Source organism: Cynara cardunculus, assembly GCF_001531365.2.
Source record: "Cynara cardunculus var. scolymus isolate 2C chromosome LG 2, CcrdV1, whole genome shotgun sequence".
In the NCBI taxonomy this organism is placed as follows: Eukaryota; Viridiplantae; Streptophyta; class Magnoliopsida; order Asterales; family Asteraceae; genus Cynara; species Cynara cardunculus.
Window position 1 is genome coordinate 38,960,624 of NC_037529.1, and position 22,329 is coordinate 38,982,952.

The window sequence follows — 22,329 nt, forward strand, 5'->3', positions numbered from 1 at the left end:
TTATCAGAATGGAAGATGGGGGATAGTTGATTATCTCTACATCTAAAAATGCTTGCCGTGTTGTAGAGGTGTTCATGAGATTGTGGTTCAAAGTTGCAGGATCTGCAGTTTCTGTCTTACTTTGTTGTGCAGAATCCCAGATTGATATTGGTTTGAAGTTACAGGGTCTGCATTCTTTCTCGGCCCGTGTAATTTCTTGTGCAGAATCCCAAGTTGACATACTTATGTTTGTCACTGAACCAAGGCTCTCTGTAGGTGCATCAGAAATTCTATTATGACCTTATGTAGTAACTTAGTAAGCAACCCACGAGCTAATATAGTAAGATAGCCATAACTTTAGAATTTTCTTTAATTTCATTGGCATCTATTGTGCACATTATGGTCTAGACATGACATGGCTGCATCATTTATCCTTTTGCTGTTTCAACCTCCTTCTCTTATTATCTAATCATTTGCACATATGAAGGTCATTGGATCAATTGATCAAATGGAAGTTGATGAGAATGATAACCCAGAAAAGAATACTGGTGCTGTTACAGAGTCTAAATCCAAAGGAAAACGCAAATTATATGTAGGGTCTAGTGCAATGGGATACCGCCGGGATCATATGGAGGTCAGTGTTCTAACATGAGAACAGAATAATATCTGACGTGTTTTAATAAATTATAATTTGTGCTTTGGTATTTGTACACTATTTCACCAGGTGATACCGTCGATAAAGGATGGAATTGTTACTGATTGGGATATCGTGGAAAGCATTTGGGATCATACCTTCAGGTAATCATCAACCAGTTATAGCCTTATAACTAATAAATAATTGGAGTCAGTTTTATAAGATGAGGGGTTATAATAACCCCTCTTAAATCTGAATAATGAGATCTTCAGATCTTGAATGATGAAGAACTTTATCTTCTGCATCTGTCTTATGTCCACTGGATCATCAGTTGATACTTCTTTAGTGTGAAGGTTTTGGTTGACTGGGGAATTATTGGAGGGCTACATTAGTATTTAGTTTCTCTTATCAATGAGTTATCTAGTTATTGAATGATATCATAGTTGTTGTAAAAGAAAAATATCCTTGCTTTATGTCCTATATCCATCTATCAATTATGAAGTTTTTTTGATCTCAAGGTCTCTCTTTTGCTAATCAATATTTATCCCAATGACGTTCTTTTTGACTGAACTAGCAGTCAACAATTTCTTTACATGATTTTTTTCTGCTTGCAACATTCTGGAGGAAGGAAATAGAAGAACTCTAGAACAGGGAAATCTGAGAGTAGGAGTTTGATTTAAAGTCCTCATGCATGATGAGTTATGCCTAGTATTGACAAAAGACAGCAAAGCAAATTCCTGGTCCGTGTTCAGCTTGGTTTGAGTTATGACTTCGAATCGAAGTGATATATCAAGTTATCTGCTTACATTGAGCGGTTTAAAATCTATTATGTTATTTGAAGAATATCATAAACCTTATAGTGCAGCCTTGGGATACTTCTTTTCAGTACTCCTATTTTGCCTCAACAATTTGTTTACTTCTCAATCAGCTGCTCACCTATTGCAAAAGTGAAAAGTCGAACTGAACTGTTGCACCACTATTAAAATCCTAGCTTGTTTTGGTATTCAAGGATTGCAATCATTCCTCTCAATCCAAAGGATGGAAGTTCAAATCTCATGGGAGACATTTGAAGGGTGTGTGTATTTTTCTAAGAAAAACTGGATTGTAGCAAATTTTTATGCTTTTCAATGACAAAAGTTACTAAGGTTTGCAGTATAGCACTTCTTAATGCCACAAGGAGGCCTGTAAAATATTTGTGCTGTTTATGTGTTCACACTTTGTTTTTTTTTCCTACAGTGTTTTGAGATCGTTATACACTTTTGGAAATTGCTCATTTTGTGTTTGTTACCAATGACCATTGTCTTGCAGGGAATGTCTGCTGGTTGATCCTAAAGAGCATCCGATGCTACTGGCAGAACCATCATCTAACACTCAACAACAGAGAGAAAAGTAGGCAGTTACAATATGCCCTTGGTGCTGTGATACCTTTTGTTGGAATATTTACTCATTACTTTCTGATGGTGCTACTATAAACATCTGTTACATGTTCGTTTTTGGGTGCTGCATGAATTTTTTTAATCAAAGGATAAGATGATTAACTGACATGTTGCAAAGAAACCATTGTGTGGACTGTCTAGAGATAGGTGGAAGTGCCAAGAAAGTAACAAAAGGGCAATGGATTTTAGAGTGCTGTAATTGATTAAATTGATCTTTTCCAATTAGTCGTGAATTCTCTGACTGAAGGCACAAAGACGTTCTTTTTCTTTTTGGTGAATGGATAGTTGGAAAAAGGAAAACCATACAAAGTTGATGGAAAAGACCTAGTCCCTAGAGGTTGTCAATTATGTCAGAGTACTTTATCTAGCCAAAAAAGGTATAAAATAAGCTTTATGCTCATGAACAAACTTCCTACACATACTCAACATGCTACAACCTGAACATCTTACAATATGCACACAATCTAGTTTTTCCACGAGGAGCTCTTATTTTTCTCCCTTGATTCGACTCTTGCCACAAAATAAACACTACTACCGATACAACCCAATTTTCTCGTATTAAGTTCTTTTCTGATGCATCAGTCATCTCTCATGATATCCAAATATTATTAAGCTCCTAGGAGAACTATGCCAGCTACAGAGCTTATGATGAACTCAACGCCTAATGTCAAAATCACATTAAAGAATAGGTGATATCTGGACTTATCTTGTTGCTCACACAAATAGCAGCTGGCATCAATCCCAACACCAAACTGGATAAGCGTATCTGCTGTTGTCATGTGATTTCCAATCCGGTGGTGATATCTGGACTTATTACAGACAGTTGTTTGTATATGTTAGCTCCATAGTTTACATCAAGAGATATAATTCTAACTATTAGTTTAATGAGAAAAATACCAAGTCAGAAGGATAAACAAAAATTGGAAACTAGTTTAAAAAGTGAAATAAAAAATGTCCAGCTGATATTTTAGTTGGCTTTCTCTCAGAGATGGATGAAATAACTGGATTATGAGATCATTAGAAGTGAAACGGCAATGACACAATTGTTAATTTGGTGAAGGGCCAGTGAATAAAAAATGAACTGTACTTTTTCATCAAATTAATTTCATACATATACAATAATAACATATAATATATATAGGAACATGCATGACATTTGGATGTAGTCCATTTATCAATAGAAGTATTTCCGTGGGGGAAGAATACAATTAATATTTTCATGTTAATCCAGTTGTGAATAGAGTGGGTGACAGTAACATTTCACATATGCTTTAACAATTCATTGGTGTTTTCTCTTTGGTTCCGGTTATTCTGCATGCTTGAATATTTGTTGATTTTAATTCATTAAATAAACTATATTACACCATAACTTTCTTTATGTGCATCTTCTAAAATTTACTTGTACTTTTTAATGTGGCAGGACAGCGGAGATTATGTTTGAAAAATACCAAGCTCCTGCATTGTTTTTAGCAAAAAATGCTGTATGCTCACCTTCATTCTGTAATTACTTTCTAACAGATTGATCTTGAAGGCAGGCTTAATGCCAATGAGTTCATTTGGCTTCAGATTGAGCATGTGATCTGATCTTGATTGCTTATTTTACTGCCAGGTTCTCACATCTTTTGCTTCAGGACGTGCTACCTCATTGGTTGTGGATAGGTACGAAAACATGATTTGCTTGTCAACTTGCCCACAAGTCATATTTGGCTTTTTTAATCCAAAGACTATAACCGTGGCCAAAGTTGTTAAAAGGCTCAAGGCGCACTTAGGCACAATGGGGTCCCGGGGCCTAGGCGAGAGGAGCAGGCGTAAGGCGGGGCTCAGTAATGCGAGGCGCATCTTATCAATACACACACACACACTCTCACACACAGTTACACACAAGTCTCTAATGCAGCAACCAACAGTACTTTGATAGAGGTGGAAGGGTTTAAAGCGTGAGCTGTGAAGGAAAAGTTTTTAGGTCTGGGTATTTATAGAGAAGGAGGCTTGAAGTCCTAAGGACTTGGTATTTAATATTAGGGTTTGACTTATGTCATCTATTTAATAACACCCTTTTTTAAGAAATCTAGGAGATGAGAAGATGAGGAAACTTATTTAATCTTAGGGTTTGACTAGGTATTTAGTAACTCTTTATGAAGCGCACCTAGGCCCACAAGGCGCCTCAGCCATGGCGCAATGCCTTAGTGAGCCTCGTGAATACGCTGAGCCTCGACTTGAGAAAAGCCCAAGACCTTGAGCCTTATGAGCCTCAGAGCCTAGGCGCGCCTCAGGCACACTTTTAACAACTATGACCGTGGCTACAAAGTTTCTTACTTATAAATGCCTTTTGATCTTATTTGACTCTTGATGTGGTTGGTAGCAGCCAAAAAGTTTGCCGACTGGAAGTTTTGCATGGTTTCAGTATTGTATAGTTTTACTTTTACCCACTACTCATCAACTGGATCGCCTGTGGATCATTCTTGAACTCCTTTCTTTGTTATGAGGAAAGACCCGGCACTTACTCATTCCATTATCATTGTTCATTGGGGCATACCATACAATATAGCTTGAATAATGAAGTTGGAAACATGTAAAGTTGTGTTGTTAGTAAGATTAATTGATCAAATGAATAGTAGTGTGGTACATTGGCAAATGGTTGGGCAAATACTTGAAAAGGAGGAGACAAGTCGAGTTCTAGAATACCATGCTCTCCTAAGAAACTAGAAGTACAATCTCTATATCTAATGGACTTTATCTGAGATGCAGTTATCAATAAAAGTTATGAACTAACTGTAGTCTTTCCTTGATATGATAAGTGATGGACCCCAAGCGTTGGAGCAGAATCGAATGGGCCAATAGCTAGTTCTTTTCTTAAAGGATTTAGGATGTAGTTCTAGTTTGATTTGAAAAATCGGAAGAATATTAAGATTTTCACACGCAGTTGCTAAATTTTGGGAAACTTGAAATGCTAATTGCTGGTGCTATTTGAAATTTTTAATGAATAATTTCTTACATTGATTCATAAGTGTATTTACATGCTTAACATATAGGGATTTACAGCCTACTAGATACGGAAACTAGATTCTTTGAGTTAAGAAAAATCCTAAAAACTAGCATATAGTACACCCTCTATAGTAAACCATCTGTAATATGCATATCTCACACCTATAGCCTGTGGATACAAATATTTGATGAATAATTTCTGTCACTAATTCAGACATGTGTGCACAATATGATTATGTATGGATTTGCAGCCCGCTTAAAATATATAAACTAGATCCATAGATTTAAGAAAAATCCTACAAACTAGCAGATAATGCACCCCCATATAGGAATGTAAACATAATACCCATATCTCACACCTGTAATATGTTATCTGTGTATACAAATATTGGCTGTATAAATGTTGCTTGTGCTCAATCGGGCTAGTGAAGTCTGTCATACAAGCTATGACTACTAGCTTTACCCTTGTTTCAAATTTTTAAATATGGCAACCCGAAAGCATCAGTTCACAGTTGGTATGATTGGTTATTTTACTAATTGAGAGTGGACTATTACGTAAGTAGGGTATTAAGAGATGGTGACAATGATATGGCGTTAATACAATGAATGTAACTTTTGCTGGATGTAGTGAAAAAGAACTGTCATTGATTCCAACCTTGTGTATATTGATACTAGGCTTATAAATGCAAGAATTCATCTGAGAGTTGTGACATGATATGAAGCATCTGAATGAATGATCAAAAGAGAAAAAGTTGATGAGTGATTAAAAGCTGAAGACATGGTAGATGCACTAGGGGCCATGTGAGAGGAAGATATGCTTTTCTGAGTTATCATATTGCTGACGGTTGGCTGGATTTTCTTTTTGGAGATATGCTTTTCTGAGTTATCATATTGCTGACGGTTGGCTGGATTTTCTTTTTGGAGAAGAAACCATCAGGAAAAAAAAAACAGCAAACATTGTACCATTGAGATGGCACTTCTCTCTTGTCTACTTTGAGAGATTGACCTTTGTTTAACCTTTTTTTACCTGCTGGGTTATAAATCAGATATCTCCTGTGAGGTTTCCCACACAGCTTCTTGCCGGTTAAAGTTTACCACATTTGTCCTGAGATGGGTTTGAAGAGTCATGAATGCATAGGATATAGGCCCTGAAGAGAACACTGAGGCAGATATTTCTAACTAGAAGTTGGTGTAATACTAATTTGTTAAGAATTAATCGGGTTGAAGATATAGCGTCATCCTTCGCTGGAATCGAACTCTGCTGTTGTTGTTCTTGTAGGCTGATGTGTAAGCCTGTCTAAAAGAAGGAAGACAATCCCTCTGCAGGATGTTCTGGTGGATGATATCAATGCATGGATTCCATCCCATAAGAGATTGTACACACAGTTACCATCTTTCTTTTGAAGTTTGGCAGTAACCGTTGCGTCTATCCTGTCATAGGTATCAATCATGTATTCTACATGAAGTACATAACTAATCAGAGCATCTCCAACAGATTCTCTATAATTTTTCTAAAATAGAGAATCAGAAGTTAAAGACTCTAAAATAATATCACATTCAACTCCAACAGATTCTCTATGTTAGAGATTTCAACAACTATATTATTAAAATATTCTATAATCTTATCATACCAATACACTTTTTAAAGAACTTTATATAAAATAATAATAATTCAATCTCATTGGTTGGAATGAATAAAAAATCAGTTCTCTCTCTTCACATCAAGTTTTAGAGAATTCTCTAGACTTGGGGTTTTTTCATGCTATTTTTCTCAAATCCAGTTTGACAAGCATCATTTCTAGTAATCTGGCAGGTCCTATGCTCTGGATGGTCTGTGGACAATGTAGTTGATGATTGGAAGAAACTAGATCCAAGCTTATCTGTCAGTTGTGATGCATTTTCACATATTAGTAAGCAGCAAGGATAAACTGTTTTAGCTCTTGATTGTTTGCTAAGTATGGGTTAGTCGTTTGGATGACAAGGGTAGTGTTCGAGTAGATTTTTAATCTCTATAGGTCTGGCCAAATGTTTTAGTATATTTGGCTTGACTATGGAGGTTTCAAGGTACACATGAACCACAATATGGTACCCTAATGTTGACTGCTATTGCAAGAATTTTGATCATACTATTTCACATGAACGGGATTAATGCTGTTTTTTTTTTCAAGAATTCACAAGTCAAATGGATATTGTTTAAGAGTAATTTCTCTGTTAACCTGATGGTAGATCTTAGGAGAAGAATACAATCAATTTGCAAAGTGATTCTCAATTTGAAGTTGGTCTAAATAGACAGTTTAAGGTTTACAAGAAAAATGGATGCGTGTTGGAATAAGGAAATACGAGTATTGTCACACACACACAGACACACTTAATAGGAGACTTGTAATACTTACACCCTAAGTTTAATATTCTTTGAGAATGTGATCGATACATAAGTTTATTGTGCTACAAAATTATGTTTTAGGTAMACATTAAGTTCAGGAATGGCAGTTGAATTGCTAAGAAGTTGCTACTACATATTAGTCAAGTATTACTTGGGATGAGCTCTGACATTGTATCGCATTTTATTTGTGTTTGTTTTTCATTGGTGCATCGACATAAAGTCTAGTCGTCAACAGTGACGTCATTAAGGAAAACGTGTTTCAGTAGCAACTAGGTTTAAAGTGCTAATGGCAAAAGAAAATACTTGAAATTTTGAAGCTGCAGGATTTTAATAACTCCTGATGCTTAATAGGCCTATATGTGGTCCTTGGTCGTATGATGAGAATGTGACAAGCTACATGATGAAATTTATTGCTGAAATAATCATATTGACAGAGTCCAAGATATGGTTAAATGCTAACAAGTAATGATGATAATATGAGGATACTTCGTCGTTGTAAAGCGTACAAAGAGGATAGCTGTCGTGAGACATGATTTCAGTTCTTTGATTTGGCTGTATGAAAAGTTCTAACTTGATACTTTGCCTATACGTTTGGTGGTGAACAAAGAGGGAGGTTAATGTATAGAGAAATATACTTGAAAGCAAGAAAGTGATACGTTGGTGCCTCGTTTCGTACTCTTAACTTCAAACAAGATGTCTAGAAGATTTGAACATCAAACTTATACATAGGAATAGAGTTAATAAGTTGAAGGTCAACTAATGAAGAACACATAGGCGGCATGTAAAATTGGACGTGTGATCCCACACAACTATACCAGTGACTTCCATGGTTTTAAACATAGGTTGAGGCGTGCCTCAAGGTGAGGCGACTCGGAAAAGTTTCTGAGGCACCGCCTTTTGCTTCTTGTTTGGGACATATGCTTTGTAGAGGTGAGAAGGTGGTAAGGCGTGTGAGATGCGTACACCTTGTTTAAAGATAATAGTGTTTTTATATATTGTATTTAAGCCTTTGTTCGTGGTGCTGTCAGACCAATCGACATTCTCTCTCAGAGTCCTACTTTCTATATATTGTTGTTAGTGGTTGTGTTAAAATAGCAGTTTGTGTGTGTATAAAAGTCTCCCGCTCTATGTTGTTAATTGCGGTGCTATTGCCTTGCAATAACGGTGCAATAGCAGATTGTGTTCTAAGATAAAATTGCGGTGAAAATTGCGTTTCACGATATTAACGGCACAATTGACCGATATTTGAGGTGAAATTGCGGACCAATATTCCGATATTTTAGCTTGGGCCTCTTTAGAACTATGTTGACTTGGATGTTGAATCTATTGCTTGCAATTAGCTCGTTTATGAACATTTTTCCTATTTTGTTTGTGAAACTTGTTTAAGTTGATGTTTTGATGTTGAAACTATATTTTTAATTAACGCATATGATGTGTTCATGTAAGGCACACACACACACACACACACACACACACACATATATATATATATATATATATATACTAGAAAGGTACTCGCGCAATGTAGCGAGATACATCTTGATTTTAATGTTCTGTTTTATATTTTGGGTTTATCAATATTATGATGCTATGTGGTTCTGAGAAAAAAGAAAATGTTCTTATTTTTGAATGAAATATAAATTTGAAGATATCATAAAATTTTGAAAAAAATAAGTGATATTAGTATTAAATTAACTATAAGTTCTCGTTTTTATATAATTTCTTTGATTCAAAATTTTATTATAATTTAATTAAATTTAAAAACGAATTAATTTATATTTGGTTTAATAATATTTTTTTATAAAAATAATAATTAATTATTTTGTTAGAACTCAATAATTATCCTCATTATATTTTAAATTTTTTATATTTTAAAATGAGATGTTTATCCCCTATTTGATTATGTTTATCCGTGTTTGTTACACGAATTCAAAATGGAGCTTTAATAAGTTGTACTTACGTACAATTTACTTGTAATGTTGAATTTTAAGTAATATGCATCAATAAACAGTACTTCATGCATAAAAAACGGTTTTTAAGAGTTTTTGTCAAATGCTTATGCATAAAAAACGGTTTTTAAGAGTTTTTGTCAAATGCTTTATAATGTAGTATAGATATAGATTATAATTCTAAGAAATATTATATGAACCCGACTTTTTGGACCGCTATACCACCACTATAACCGCTATTTCAAATATCGGTCCTGACCGTAATTTTGTATTTTCACCGCTATAACAGTATAACTCCCACTTTGAAGAACATTATGGTAGCGTTTGATATACAGACATGATTCGATTGGACTGGACAAGTTGTTTGTCTGGTATTTAGTACGACTAGGACTGGGTAGGACAGGATTGGACAAGTTGCCCCTAAAAATTGTTTGATGATTTTATATATAATACAATAGTTATAAATGAGACAAATCAAGTTTATTTTGATAATTTAGTTTATAAACATTTTGACACAATTTTCATATACATAAATACATACATATATAATAGTACCAAATTTGGATGAAAGATTTGATATAATTGATGGTGGTTGGAGAAAAAATTAGTTCAATTTAATTCGGTTTGTAAGACTTATGAATTGGCGGATGCACGGTGGAGGTTTATTGTAGCTATAATGGTGGTAGGGTGGTGGTGACTGGTGGATGACGATGATTCTAGATGATATGAAAACGGTGGACAGAGGCGGTGGTGGCGGCTGATAATGGTGGAGGAGGTAGGTGTAGTTGATGTGGTGGAGGTAGTGGTGGTGGTGGGCGGTGTTAGTGGCAACTGATGGTGGTGATGATGGACAAGTGACTATGGATGATGTAAGGATGGTGGACAAGAGGGGTGGTGGAGGTTGTTGCAGTGACAATGCTTGTGGAGGTAGAGGCGGTGGTGGTTGGTGGACGACAGTGACCGAGGAGGATGTGAAGATGGTGGATAGTGGTGGTGGTGGCAGCTGACAATGGTAGAGGACGTAGTCATAGCCGATGTAGTGAAGGTGGTGATAGGCAGCGGTGGTGGTGGTAGAAGAGGTGGCCAATGGTGGTTGATGGCGGCTGCGATGGGCCGTGGTGGTGGCGGTGGCAATGGGCGGTGGTTGGTTATATCAAATGAGGGTAGATTAGTAATTTTTTTGTTTCTACCTCATCTTTGTCCCATCTTGATCTTCCTATTTTGTTGGAACAAATAAAGCCTTTTTTGTCCCACCCAGTCCCAATCCTTGTACCTGTTCTTGTCCTATGTCGTGCCAAACGTGGGACATAGAGTTTCTGCCCTGGCCCTTGTCATGCCAAACATGGGACTGTGAGTTTTGTCCCATCTTGTCTCTTTCTGTCCCATGTACCTAGCAACCTATATCTCTCTCATAGTCCCATCGATTGTAATGGCAGCGTAGTGTATCTACACATGAGTAAACTACAATTTTGGTCCCTGTGGTTTGTCGGTTATAACAGTTTCGTTCCTACAATTTCGAAGATACAAAAATGGCCATTGTGGTTTGCAAAAGCATCTGGATTTGGCCCCTCTTTCAATTGCTGTTAACAATCTTGCCCTTAAGTTAGGGGCGTTTTTGTTTTTTTCAAGTTTTTGTCGTATTTTTCGTTAAAAAATTATTAGTCATTTTAATCGACCCATTAAATCATGACATTTGTCGCCTACCATCCCCAAACTAAAGGCGATGAAGAATCTGATTTGCCTCTCCATAGTGAACCCCTCTGGTCAAAACATTGCTTTTGTCCTTCAATCTGATTTTGAAGCATTAAACTTATTAAAAGCCAAAAAGACTTAACCCTTCTCGGGCCAAGGTTGCTTTCAGCCATTCAATTTCTTTTTCAAGTTTTTGGTTTGAATTTGAGCTTTGTCTTATTTTTTATTAAAGGGTCATCTACTTCCGCCAAATCACAGCCAAACCTTAGATCACACACTAAAAACTCAAATCTAAACCACAAAATAAAAATCAATGATCATATTGTTTCAAACCCTAATCTAAAATCACAAACTAAAACCAGATGCAGATTCAATATTAGAAACACAAATGAGATCCATGTTATTCAGAAACTGGCTGTATACCTGGTTCGTGATGAAAGAAACAGGTTCGAAACTCTGGTTTGTGATTTAGGAACTCCTTCGTAATCTTGGTTCCTGATTCAGACCCACGTGATTTAGATGCAGGCGGTTTGTGAAGATCTCAGGAGGAGGGAGATGATAGCAATGGTACATCAAAGGTGTAAGAGAGATCATTGAAGAGGGGGAACCGGGGGATACACCAGAGATGGTGGTGGGAGTTTCACAGAAGTTTGTTGATCGTTGAAAGAGAGAGAGAGAGAGAGAGAGAGAGAGAGAGGTTATAATTGTGTCGCCGGAGGTGCATACAGGAGGTGGGGGTGTGGGTTTGAAGGCAGAGAGATGTAGGCTGGTGATTTGATTGTCCCTGGAAGAGGGGTACCTTCTGTTGATAAGCGTCGATATATGTATATATTATGTTTATATTTGTATATAAATAAATATTTTATCATTTTTTATTTACTTTATTTTTAGGGAAAATGGGAGGAAGATGACAGAAGTCGAGAATACCCTCACTAAACAAGTTCTTTTTAACGGCCGTAGAATGAGGGACCAAATCTGGACGCTTTCTCAAACCAGGATTGCATTTTGTATTTTCGAAACTGTAGGGACGAAAACTGTTATAATCGACATACCACAAGGACCAAAATTGTAGTTTACTCTCTCTCCTCCGTTGGTAGTGGCAGCCTAGAAGAGAATGTATATATATAGTGCATGATGGTAATGCCATATATATATATAGTTTGTATATATAGTATTTATGTATTCTGTGTTCAGTATTATAATTTTTGTGTATATATATATTTGAATTTTATTTATTTTCCGCCCCGAGCTTTCCCCTTGGACCACCTCGAGGCTTACTCCTTGCCTTGTCAATGGAAAACGCCTTGCCTCACATTTCTTTACTTAAAAACTGTGGAGATTCCAATATTGAATATAGAGGGAGGGACGTTTTGATTAGTGACATGTACTAGTCATTTATGCAATGATGACAAATTCATGCATACATGCAATCAGAAGCACTCATGGAGTCTAGCAGACACATTTAGAGTTAATAGCTTCATATCTTACTGCTCAACACCACAGTAACCAATGGGCATGATATGCTTGTATGCATGTAGTGCCAAGCATTAAATCCTTTGAGGGATGGAGGGATATTAATTTTTGCTGTGGATGTCTTGATTCTTTTTTCTGCTATTTGCAATTTTAAAATTTTCTATTATTACTTGAGTTGGAGCTGATACTTGGATTGGTTAATGATTCTTCAGTGGTGGAGGATCAACTACTGTTGCCCCTGTACATGATGGGTATGTTCTACAGAAGGTATGTACTAACCAGTTGTAGAATTGCCTGTAAGCTGCCAATTAAATTTTATGCTTTTAATTTGCTGATATATGATACGTGTCAAGCGAACTTCTATTTGGTAAATGCAAATAATATGAGCACAATATAAGCACTTACCATATGAGCAACTCAATTTTGGACTCCAATCACCAGGCAAATGCAAACTTATCTAAACTGTACGTTGCTGTCAAGCACAGAACTCCCGGTGCAGATTGAATTTTATGCAACTTACTTCCGCTTTAAATGATGCATACAATACTAAATAAAATGTGATGAACAAGCTAGAGAAGATTTAGGTGCTGAATTACTACCGTTAGAAATTAAAAAGGATGTGAAATTTCCTTCAGCATGCCCCTGTGATAGCATCTATAAGCCGCCATTCCAAGTGTTACAAAGGCAAAAACACCTTGGAATCAAGCTAATACAAAGGAATTCCTCGTGAGTTGTGACACACTTGGCATGAATTAAGCTTGCAAATCACATGAAAACCGTGTTTGTGGAACAACTATACACAACTTTCAAGCACAGTTCTTGGTACAAACACAAAGTGCGTAACCTTCTATTCTAGATCCAGTGGAATATTTTTGCTAATAATGCATTTAGCAAGAACTCTTAGATACAACTCTTAGATACAACTTATTAAACATCAAGTACCATTTGTTAGTGCAAATATTTTAAAGTTCAAGGTTACAAGTTATTATAAATAACGTACTACTTTTAAAACTACATACAATTAACTGATAAACTCTATAATTTACCCCATTTAAAAAATCTAAGTTATCTTAAATATAATTATTTTTTTGTCAAACAAATTGTATCAAAAAACTAGTATTTTATTCTCTTCAATTTGACATCATATCAATATAATTTTGCTCAAAACTTTAAACTATTACTGCGGCCAAAATACAAAATATCGGTCAGGACCGATATTCTATATTTCGGTTATATTGGTGATATATCGATCCAAATAGCGCTTAATATAATCTTTCTTAGAATTATATGTATATATATATATATTATACGTATGCAACATCCATAAACATATCATAGGCATTAATTAGAGTTTAGAAATATAGTTTCAAAATTAAAACATCACATAAACAAGTCTCACAAAACAAGATAGGAAAAGTGTTAAAAAACGAGCTAATCGCAAGCAATAGTTTCGGCATCCTAGTTAACATCTACGCTGAAGAAGTGAGCGTGAACTGTGAAGAACCTAGAAGAGAAGCGTGAGACCTAATATATGTGTTGACTGGTTGACCAAATAAAGAGGCCCAAAAAACTAAGTCCAACATGTAATAAAAATAGCCCAAACATTTGCCTTATAGAAAATCGGTGTATCGGACCGATTTTTTCATCAAAATATCGGTAAAATATCGGCGATATTATCGGAACCGATATTTCACCACCGATATTTTTCTAGGGACTGATATTCGATATATCGCGATTTTAACAGCATAGATTTTAAATTGATTTTCAAAATTTGATCATGAGTATATTCATATGTGACTATCGATTCTAATTTTTTATTACACTATACAATACTTTTACAACTTCTAACCTCTACATGTGAACTCCATAAGAAAATACCTGATATAAGTAGATAACTGATTGATAAAGACGTTCAAATACATGGCAAGTGTTGAGCCCTGGTAATACGACAAAATACTTTATAAAATGGTTTCCAACTGAAGAATCTCCATCTCTCTCAAAACATAATAGACAAAACCATAAAATAAGATTGAGAGGGACAAAGAATAGAACAAAGCATAAATCAGGATCAAGTGTTCGAGTGTTCACTTTAGATCTAGATGCATCGCGTTGCATTACATGAGTACACTTCTAGTTATAGCAAAAGGGCCAATCCTAAGAGGCTAAGAGCATGACTCATCCGCAAAAGCAAAACATTATATACATTCTTGTGCGTGCAAGGTTCATTAACCTACTTACTCTCATGGGTAAGGGGTATCATTCCTATTAGGGAGTTGATGGTTAGGATAAAATGATATAAAATACAATGTAAGCGCATAGAAATTGTCAGTGCAAATTGGACTTTTACACAACCTATCTGTCTAAAATGATGCAAACAAATGCTAAAATGTATATAAAAGGGTGAGCTACCTAGTGAAGCATTTGGGGTGCTAAATTTCTCGATCTCAAACAACTTGAAATTTCGTTGAGAACGCCACTGTGACAGCAGCTATAAGCTGTCGTTACAGGCGTGTTTCAGCAGCGAAAATAGCTTGAAGTCGTGCTAAACCAAACGAATCTACTCATTACTCTTGGCTTGAATTGAGCTTGCAAGTCACATGGAAATTCTATCCTAGAACAACTAGAAACAACTAGACAACACAATACCTAAGTAGTCCCACTCTGTTGTAATTTATGGGCGAAATTGAACCATGTAGATTGTAGATATACTTGGGGAAAGTGTGAATTATGCCTTAAGCTCTCGACTTACCTTGTGATGCACTTGTCAAGGGTTGTTTTGATCCTCAATCGATGCTCGATAAGAAATGCAATATGTGCACGGATGTGTGGAATTCACATGCAGAGTATTTACAGTGATTGATACTCCAACACCATAAGGTGCGAGATACAAGTAATATTTAAAAGATGAGGAAGTATCTGAAATTATTAAATGATTACTAAAGCACTAGGTTAATCTAAATAATGGGAAGTGAACCTAGTAATATAAGTTGGAGAGATCGAAGGATCCATGACTAGTTATCGTAAAGATTGTGTATCATATAACATCATTTCTATTGCATTAATGTGACACCTCGAAATCACAAAATTAATACGTCAACGAGTGATCATCAAAATACCAACCAACATGCCACATAGGATAATTACAATATTTGAATAAGGATAATTACAACTTGAGCGTTTAATACATATTATCATATAAGAAAGTCGATACCATACTAAACTTTCTAAAAAGTTACAATGCACCAAAAAATTAAAGTACCGTTATGGAACTTAAGGTGTTCTAACTACACTCTCACTTTAGAGTTTATCGGTCCTTTACATCCATACACCATTTTTTTTTCTTTTGCTACTTGTTCCAACTATAAGATTACAAGGAAACAAGTTACACATGCATAAGCTCAAGGCCTTGTGATATCATGGTTTTATGTGCTACTAACATCAAATATGCATGGTAAATTCATGTAAACAATACACATGCTTACTAAACATCAATCAGTTATCGATACAATGAACACAACACCTGGGTGAGTTTGCCCTTTCTCGCCTGGTGTTTGCCGTACTTGCGAGTTTATGTTGCCTTACTCTTACAATATTGGCACACAAGCACAAAGCAATTTCATATGCCTCTTTTTTTGGCGACGTTTGTGAGATCGTACGTCTCTTGGAGGAAAATAAATTTACATCTATGTGCATCTCGACCAAAACGCATTTCAAACTACGCAAGTACTCTGTAGTTAATGAGTATAAAATGCATCATAAAAGCTACATATGACATGCAACTCTCATGCATGTAAAGACACTTTCCAATGGCATGAACATGTAAACATCATGTTTTCATTAAACATCATAGCACAAACAACATATCTTGTGCCTCACTCTTTAGGTAAAACAATCGCATTTTAAGAAGTGTATGACGTATGAGGAGGAAAACGGTAGGGCAAGCGAAGTGTACAAGGAAGCAAAACAAGCGGTGACAGCGTCTAAGGATAAGCCCTATGAGAAGATGTATAAGAGGCTGGATGCTAGAGGTGGAGAGAATGGAATATACAAGGTGGCAAAAGCCGGGGAGCGGAGGCTCGAGACGTAGGAAACATAAGGTATAGTGAAGTTGAGAATTGTGGGTTTTAGTAAAGGAGAATGGCGTTAAGGAGAGATGGAGTAATTACTTCCATGTGCTATTTAACAAGGCTAGGGAGGGAGATAGAGTTCGAGGGGTGTGGGGGACGACAATTGCTTTGTTGAAGAATTACCGAAGAGGACTAGGCGTGTCAGATTAGGGAGGCAAGGGGATTGTGGCAATCAGAACTCTTTAATGTCATCCTCCAGAAAGCCAATAGTTCTGTAGTGTGAAGGCTTAGTGTTATGGAACAAAGACGATACTTAAGAGTTGCGTGAAATATCATGGTATAAAGCTACTGTTATACTTTGGGAGTAAGGGTGCTCATGGGTCCGGTTGATCTGGTTGAAGGCATTTGAACAACCTAATCCAATGCTTGCAGTTTGAAAAATCTCAACCGAACCTAACTAAAACCGCACAGGTTGGTCATGTTGATACTTTAGTACATCATAATATTCTCTAGTCTACTTATAATTTCTTTTTCATCATCAAAGATTTCGTACAACTTATCCATACTTCTTAAATCTTAACTATATCACATTCAATTTATTTTCTCAATTTGCATATATATATATATATATAGAGGGGCGCTCAAATACAACTCGATTAGAAATCGGGTTGCTTTGGGTTCAGTTAGGGTTGGTTGTATTTTTGAGCACCCCTACCTGGGAGAGTGGTAAAATAAGTTGAGAAAAGGTAGGCCCAATTAGGAAGTCAAATAGAGTAGATTGTGGCATGAATGTACAAGTGTTTGTTGTTGTGGTACAAGTAGGTAAAATATGGTGGTGAAATGGTTAGTACAAATAGGTAGCTGGGATTGTGAGAGGGCATCGAGCAACTTAGTGTGTGTTTTTGGTGAAAGCCTTGGGAGACATTTGGAAGTCTCGAAGTGCCTAGGAATCTATTGTAACCCTTCAATTGTGAGTAGTTAATACGAATCATATTGGGCAGGACAAGACTAATTGTTTGTTGTGCATTTGGTATGACTAGAACAGGACAAGAGAAAACTGTTAAAATAACCAAATTGCCCTAATATGTTGTTTAAATAGTTTTATTAAAAAAATAAAGTTTTACTTTATGACATATATCTAGAGTTTGGGTTCACGTGAGACAGGATTTTGTTAAGAAATTACTAGAGATCTTTTAGTGAATTTGGATGCGTGAGGCAGAGAATTTTATTAGATGAGAAGAATGTGAAGTGTTTACAACATGACCCGCTTATTTATAGGCTAAACAGAAAAGAACAGAAAAGAAAATAATAGACTAACTAAACTAAGTGTACTAGAACTAAAGTCACACCTCTCGGCAGATTTTTACACTTGAAACTTCACAACAAAAAGAAGGTAAAAAAGGCGAATCTTCACAACAAAAACACTGTGAAGGTTACCTTCATAGTGTTCTGCTGTGGAGTTTCAAGTGTAAAAATCGTGTCTCACAAAAACATCCTTGTCTCACATGATCCCAAGTCTATATATCTATATATAAATAAAATTATATATATATATATTTGTAAATTGTATTGTAATTCATATTAACATATATACATACATAATACGTAAATATTATTATGTATATATAATAATATGTTATTTTATAAGTTGTAATTGTATTAATATATAATATACACGTATATATAATAATATATTATATTACAACTTATCATAATTTGAAATTTATACATATAATTATATATTATAATTTATCAACCAATAATATATTAAAAATAATTTATATGTATGCATATAATGAAATATCATTTTATAATATATATATATATATATATATTTAAATTATACATATATATGTTATATAGATAGTAAATTTAGATTTTGTTATGTTAGGTGGGTAAAATAGTAATTTTGAGTTTTTGTCCAATACCTTTTTGGGTGGAAAAAGATTCTAGTTTTGTCCCATGAAAATGGGTTATGTGCCACCTCAGTCTTGTCCCATGTCATGGCAAACATGGGACTATTTTTTTGTCCCTTCCTATCTCATAAAAGTTTGCGCAACAAACGCACCCTAAGGAGACATAAATGATGACTATGTTTCTATGACAGTTTCGTTCATCTGAGATTACGCACACATCGTTATTGATGAGTGTCTTGAGGAGAGAGGGTACTATGGAGGTATGTCACAACGATAACGACTTATACAAGATACTTTGGCATCAAGTCCATTCCTCTTTATTGTGTTTTGGGAGTGTTCCATGGTGTATGTCATTTGTTGACTATATTGCACATGTAGCATAGGCGAAAAGAGAGGCAGATGTTAAGTTTGAGTAGTGGAGGGTGGCATTGGAAACAAAAGGCTTGCACATTACCAACAGTTTCAAGTATTAATGCTCCATGGTGATGAGGGAGGGAGATGTTGAGGACTATGTTACACATCGTTTAAAGGCATGATGGTTACAGTGGAGGGTTGCAACAAAAATGCTATGTGATACTGTGGTAAAGATCCGGGTCATTGGAAAAATGAGTCCAAAACTGAAGACAAAAGGACCTGTTGTTGTAGCAAAAGATGATTTGTGTTCGAAGGTTGATTTGGTGCTCTCAGTAGTTGATTGCAAAAGTCAGTCAGAGGTATGGATTCTTGATTCCGCATGTTCATTTCACATGACACCACATAAGGATTGGTTCAACACCTATGATAAGATTGCAACCGGAAATGTCTTGATGGGAAACGATATGTCGTGCAATGTTGTTGGAATTGGATCGGTGAGCAGTAAAATGCATGATGGCATAGTGAGAACTCTAACAGATGTTCGTCATGTACCCGAGTTGAAGAAAAACTTAATCTCTTTGGGAGTGTTTGACTCAAAAGGCTTCAAGTACACCGGTGAGGGTGAAGTAGTTCGGGTCACTAAGGGTGCATTAGTAGTGATGAAAGGTGCCAAGAGAGGTACCTTGTATGTGCTTGAAGGTAGCACAATTGTTGGATTAGCAACACCAACCCTTAATCCTGTAGGGAATGAGTCAGATTTGACACGTCTGTGGCACATGAGGCTAGGGCATGTTAGTGAGAAAGGCATGGTAATTCTCAGCAAGAAAGGACTTCTTGGAGGTCATTGAGTTGCTGAATTGGGCTTTTGTGAGCATTGAATCTTTGGAAAACAAAGGAGAGAGTTTTTCAAAAGTTGTCCATGCAACCAAGTCGACTATAATTACCTTCACGCTGATTGTTGGGGTCCCTCACAAGTTCCTTCACGCTGATTGTTGGGGTCGTTACTTCCTCAATTATTGACGACTACTCTAGGATGACTTGGGCATTCGTCATGAAGCATAAGAGAGTCGTTTGAGAAGTTCAAAGATTGGAAAGTTCTCATTGAAAATCAAGTTGGGAAGAAGATTACGCGACTACGAACGGACAACGTATTGGAGTTTTGTTCAAGTGAGTTTGATCGGTTTTGTAAAGATGAAGGAACTATAAGGCACCGAACGGTTAGGCACACTCCACGATAGAATGGAGTAGCCGAAAGGATGAATAAAACGTTGCTTGAAAGAGTGAGATGTATGCTGACAAATGCAGGGTTGACTAGAAGTTTTTGGGCAGAAACGTTAAACACGATTTGCTACTTGGTGAATAGATCCCCGACAACGGCAATTGATTGTAAAACTCATATTAGTGAAGGAATATTGTTAAACACGGTAAGCCGGCTAATTACACGGGCTTAAAAATATTTGGTTGTCCTTCATACTACCATGTTAGTGAAGGAAAATTGGAACCAAGATCAAAGAAGGGGTTGTTTATGGGATACAAAATTGGAGTAAAGGGCTACATAATTTGGTTTTGATAAAAGAAAGGTGATTCTTAGCTGTGACGTAGTGTTTGATGAGGAGAGTATGTTACGTGGCGTGAGGTATTCATCTACTCCTAGTGTGCAAGAGGAGAGTGTGTCCGAACAGGTGGAGTACGAGTTAAATGGTCCCGATGAAGGCGAGAATACTGCTGGACAACACAGTAACTCACCTCAAACTGAACCTGTTGTGCCCAAAATCAGCACCAACCTGCATAATTTCGATCTATAGCATTAGATAAGCCCCGAAGACAAGTTGGTAGGCCAATTCGATATGGATTTGATGACATGGTGGCCTATGCTCTGCAAGTTGCTGAAGAAATGGAGTTCTTTGAGCCATCTACTTACAAAGAAACAATCACAACGAAGGAGGCTGATGTGTGGATAACAACCATGAGTGAGTGGATCTTTAAGCGGAAAACGGGGCTGTCAGGAGCTGAAAGTGTGAGATACAAGGCCCGTTTGGTTTTTCTATCTCAGTCTTTTGGATGTGGGGGTATCTGTAGGGCCTTAAACTCACAGGCTCAAAGGGGTTGATTATAATGAAATTTTCTCGCCGGTGGTGCGGCCATACGTCCATTCGGGTGTTGTTGGCACTAGTAGCACAAGCAAATTTGTAGTTGGAACAATTGGACGTCAAAACGGCTTTCTTACATGGTGAGCTTGTAGAGGATATCTATATGAGTCAACCGAAGGATTTTGTAGCTCAAGGTAAAGAAAACTATGTTTGCAAGCTCAAGAAATCGCTTTATGGGTTAAAGCAATCTCCGAGATAGTGGTATAAACGTTTTGATAGCTTTATGGTGAGTCATGATTTTACTAGAAGCCCTTATGATTGCTATATATATCATAAGAAAGATGCTGATGGGTCACATGTGTATCTGCGACTTTATGTGGATGATATGTTGGTTGCGGCTCATGATATGGCTAAAATTAAGAAGTTAAAAAGACTCCTTAATTTTGAGTTTGACATGAAAGATTTTGGGGCTGCTCAAAAGATTCTCGTTGTGGAGATTATCCGAGATAGATCTAGACGTAAACTTTTCTTGTCCCAGAAAAGTTACATTTTGAAGATACTTTCTCGATTTGGTATGGCTTCTACAAAGCCTGTGAGCACACCTTCATCAACAAATTTCAGACTATCAGTGGCTTTGGCAACTCATATAGAAGTTGAGGTGGAGTATATGAGCAAAGTTTCTTATTCTAATGCTGTAGGAAGTCTTATGTATGTCATAGTCTGTACTAGACCTGACATGGCTCATGCTGTTAGTGTTGTTTCGTGCTACATGGCTTATCTGGGGAAAGAACATTGGGTTGCCGTGAAGCGTATTTTTTGTTACCTCAAAGGCACCAGGAGAAGGAAATTGTATTGTGGTTGGATTTTCATATTCTGATTACGCAGTTGACCTCGACACACAGAGGTCATTAACGGGATATGTGTTCACTCTTGGAGATGCCTTAGTGAGCTGGAAAGCTACGTTACAGCCGTCTGTTGCTTTGTCTACGATAGAGGCTGAATATATGGCTCCGGAGGCTAAGGGATTTGGCTGAAAGGTTTGCTTGGAGATCTTGGGTTTCATCAAGATCAGACTGTAGTTTTTTGTGACAGCTAGAGTGCTCTTTGTCTTGCAAAAGACCAGGTGCATCGTGAGAGAATGAAACATATAGATGTTTGTTATCACTTTATACATTCGGAAAGGAGAATTAAAGTGAAGAAAGTGAAGACCGACGACAATCCAACTGATGTACTGACGAAACCCGTTTCTTTGAACAAGTTTAGGCATTGTTTAGATCTCCTAAACATTGATAGCTGGAAGTAAAATTTTTACTGTACTAGAATTAAAGCCAAGGTGGAGATTTTGTTAGGTATGGCTTTAATTAAAATAGT

At 36.4% G+C, this 22,329-nt stretch overlaps 1 protein-coding gene across 1 annotated transcript in view; it reads left to right on the plus strand.

Moving 5' to 3' along the window:
* LOC112506519 (actin-related protein 4) overlaps window positions 1-22,329 on the plus strand; it is a 34,297-nt gene that overhangs the window by 2,738 nt on the left and 9,230 nt on the right. Inside the window, exons 3-8 of the mRNA XM_025110632.1 lie at window positions 467-613; window positions 704-777; window positions 1,922-2,002; window positions 3,470-3,530; window positions 3,659-3,708; window positions 12,744-12,798. Coding sequence (XP_024966400.1) covers window positions 467-613; window positions 704-777; window positions 1,922-2,002; window positions 3,470-3,530; window positions 3,659-3,708; window positions 12,744-12,798 — 468 coding nt within the window. The remainder of the gene's footprint in view (window positions 1-466; window positions 614-703; window positions 778-1,921; window positions 2,003-3,469; window positions 3,531-3,658; window positions 3,709-12,743; window positions 12,799-22,329) is intronic.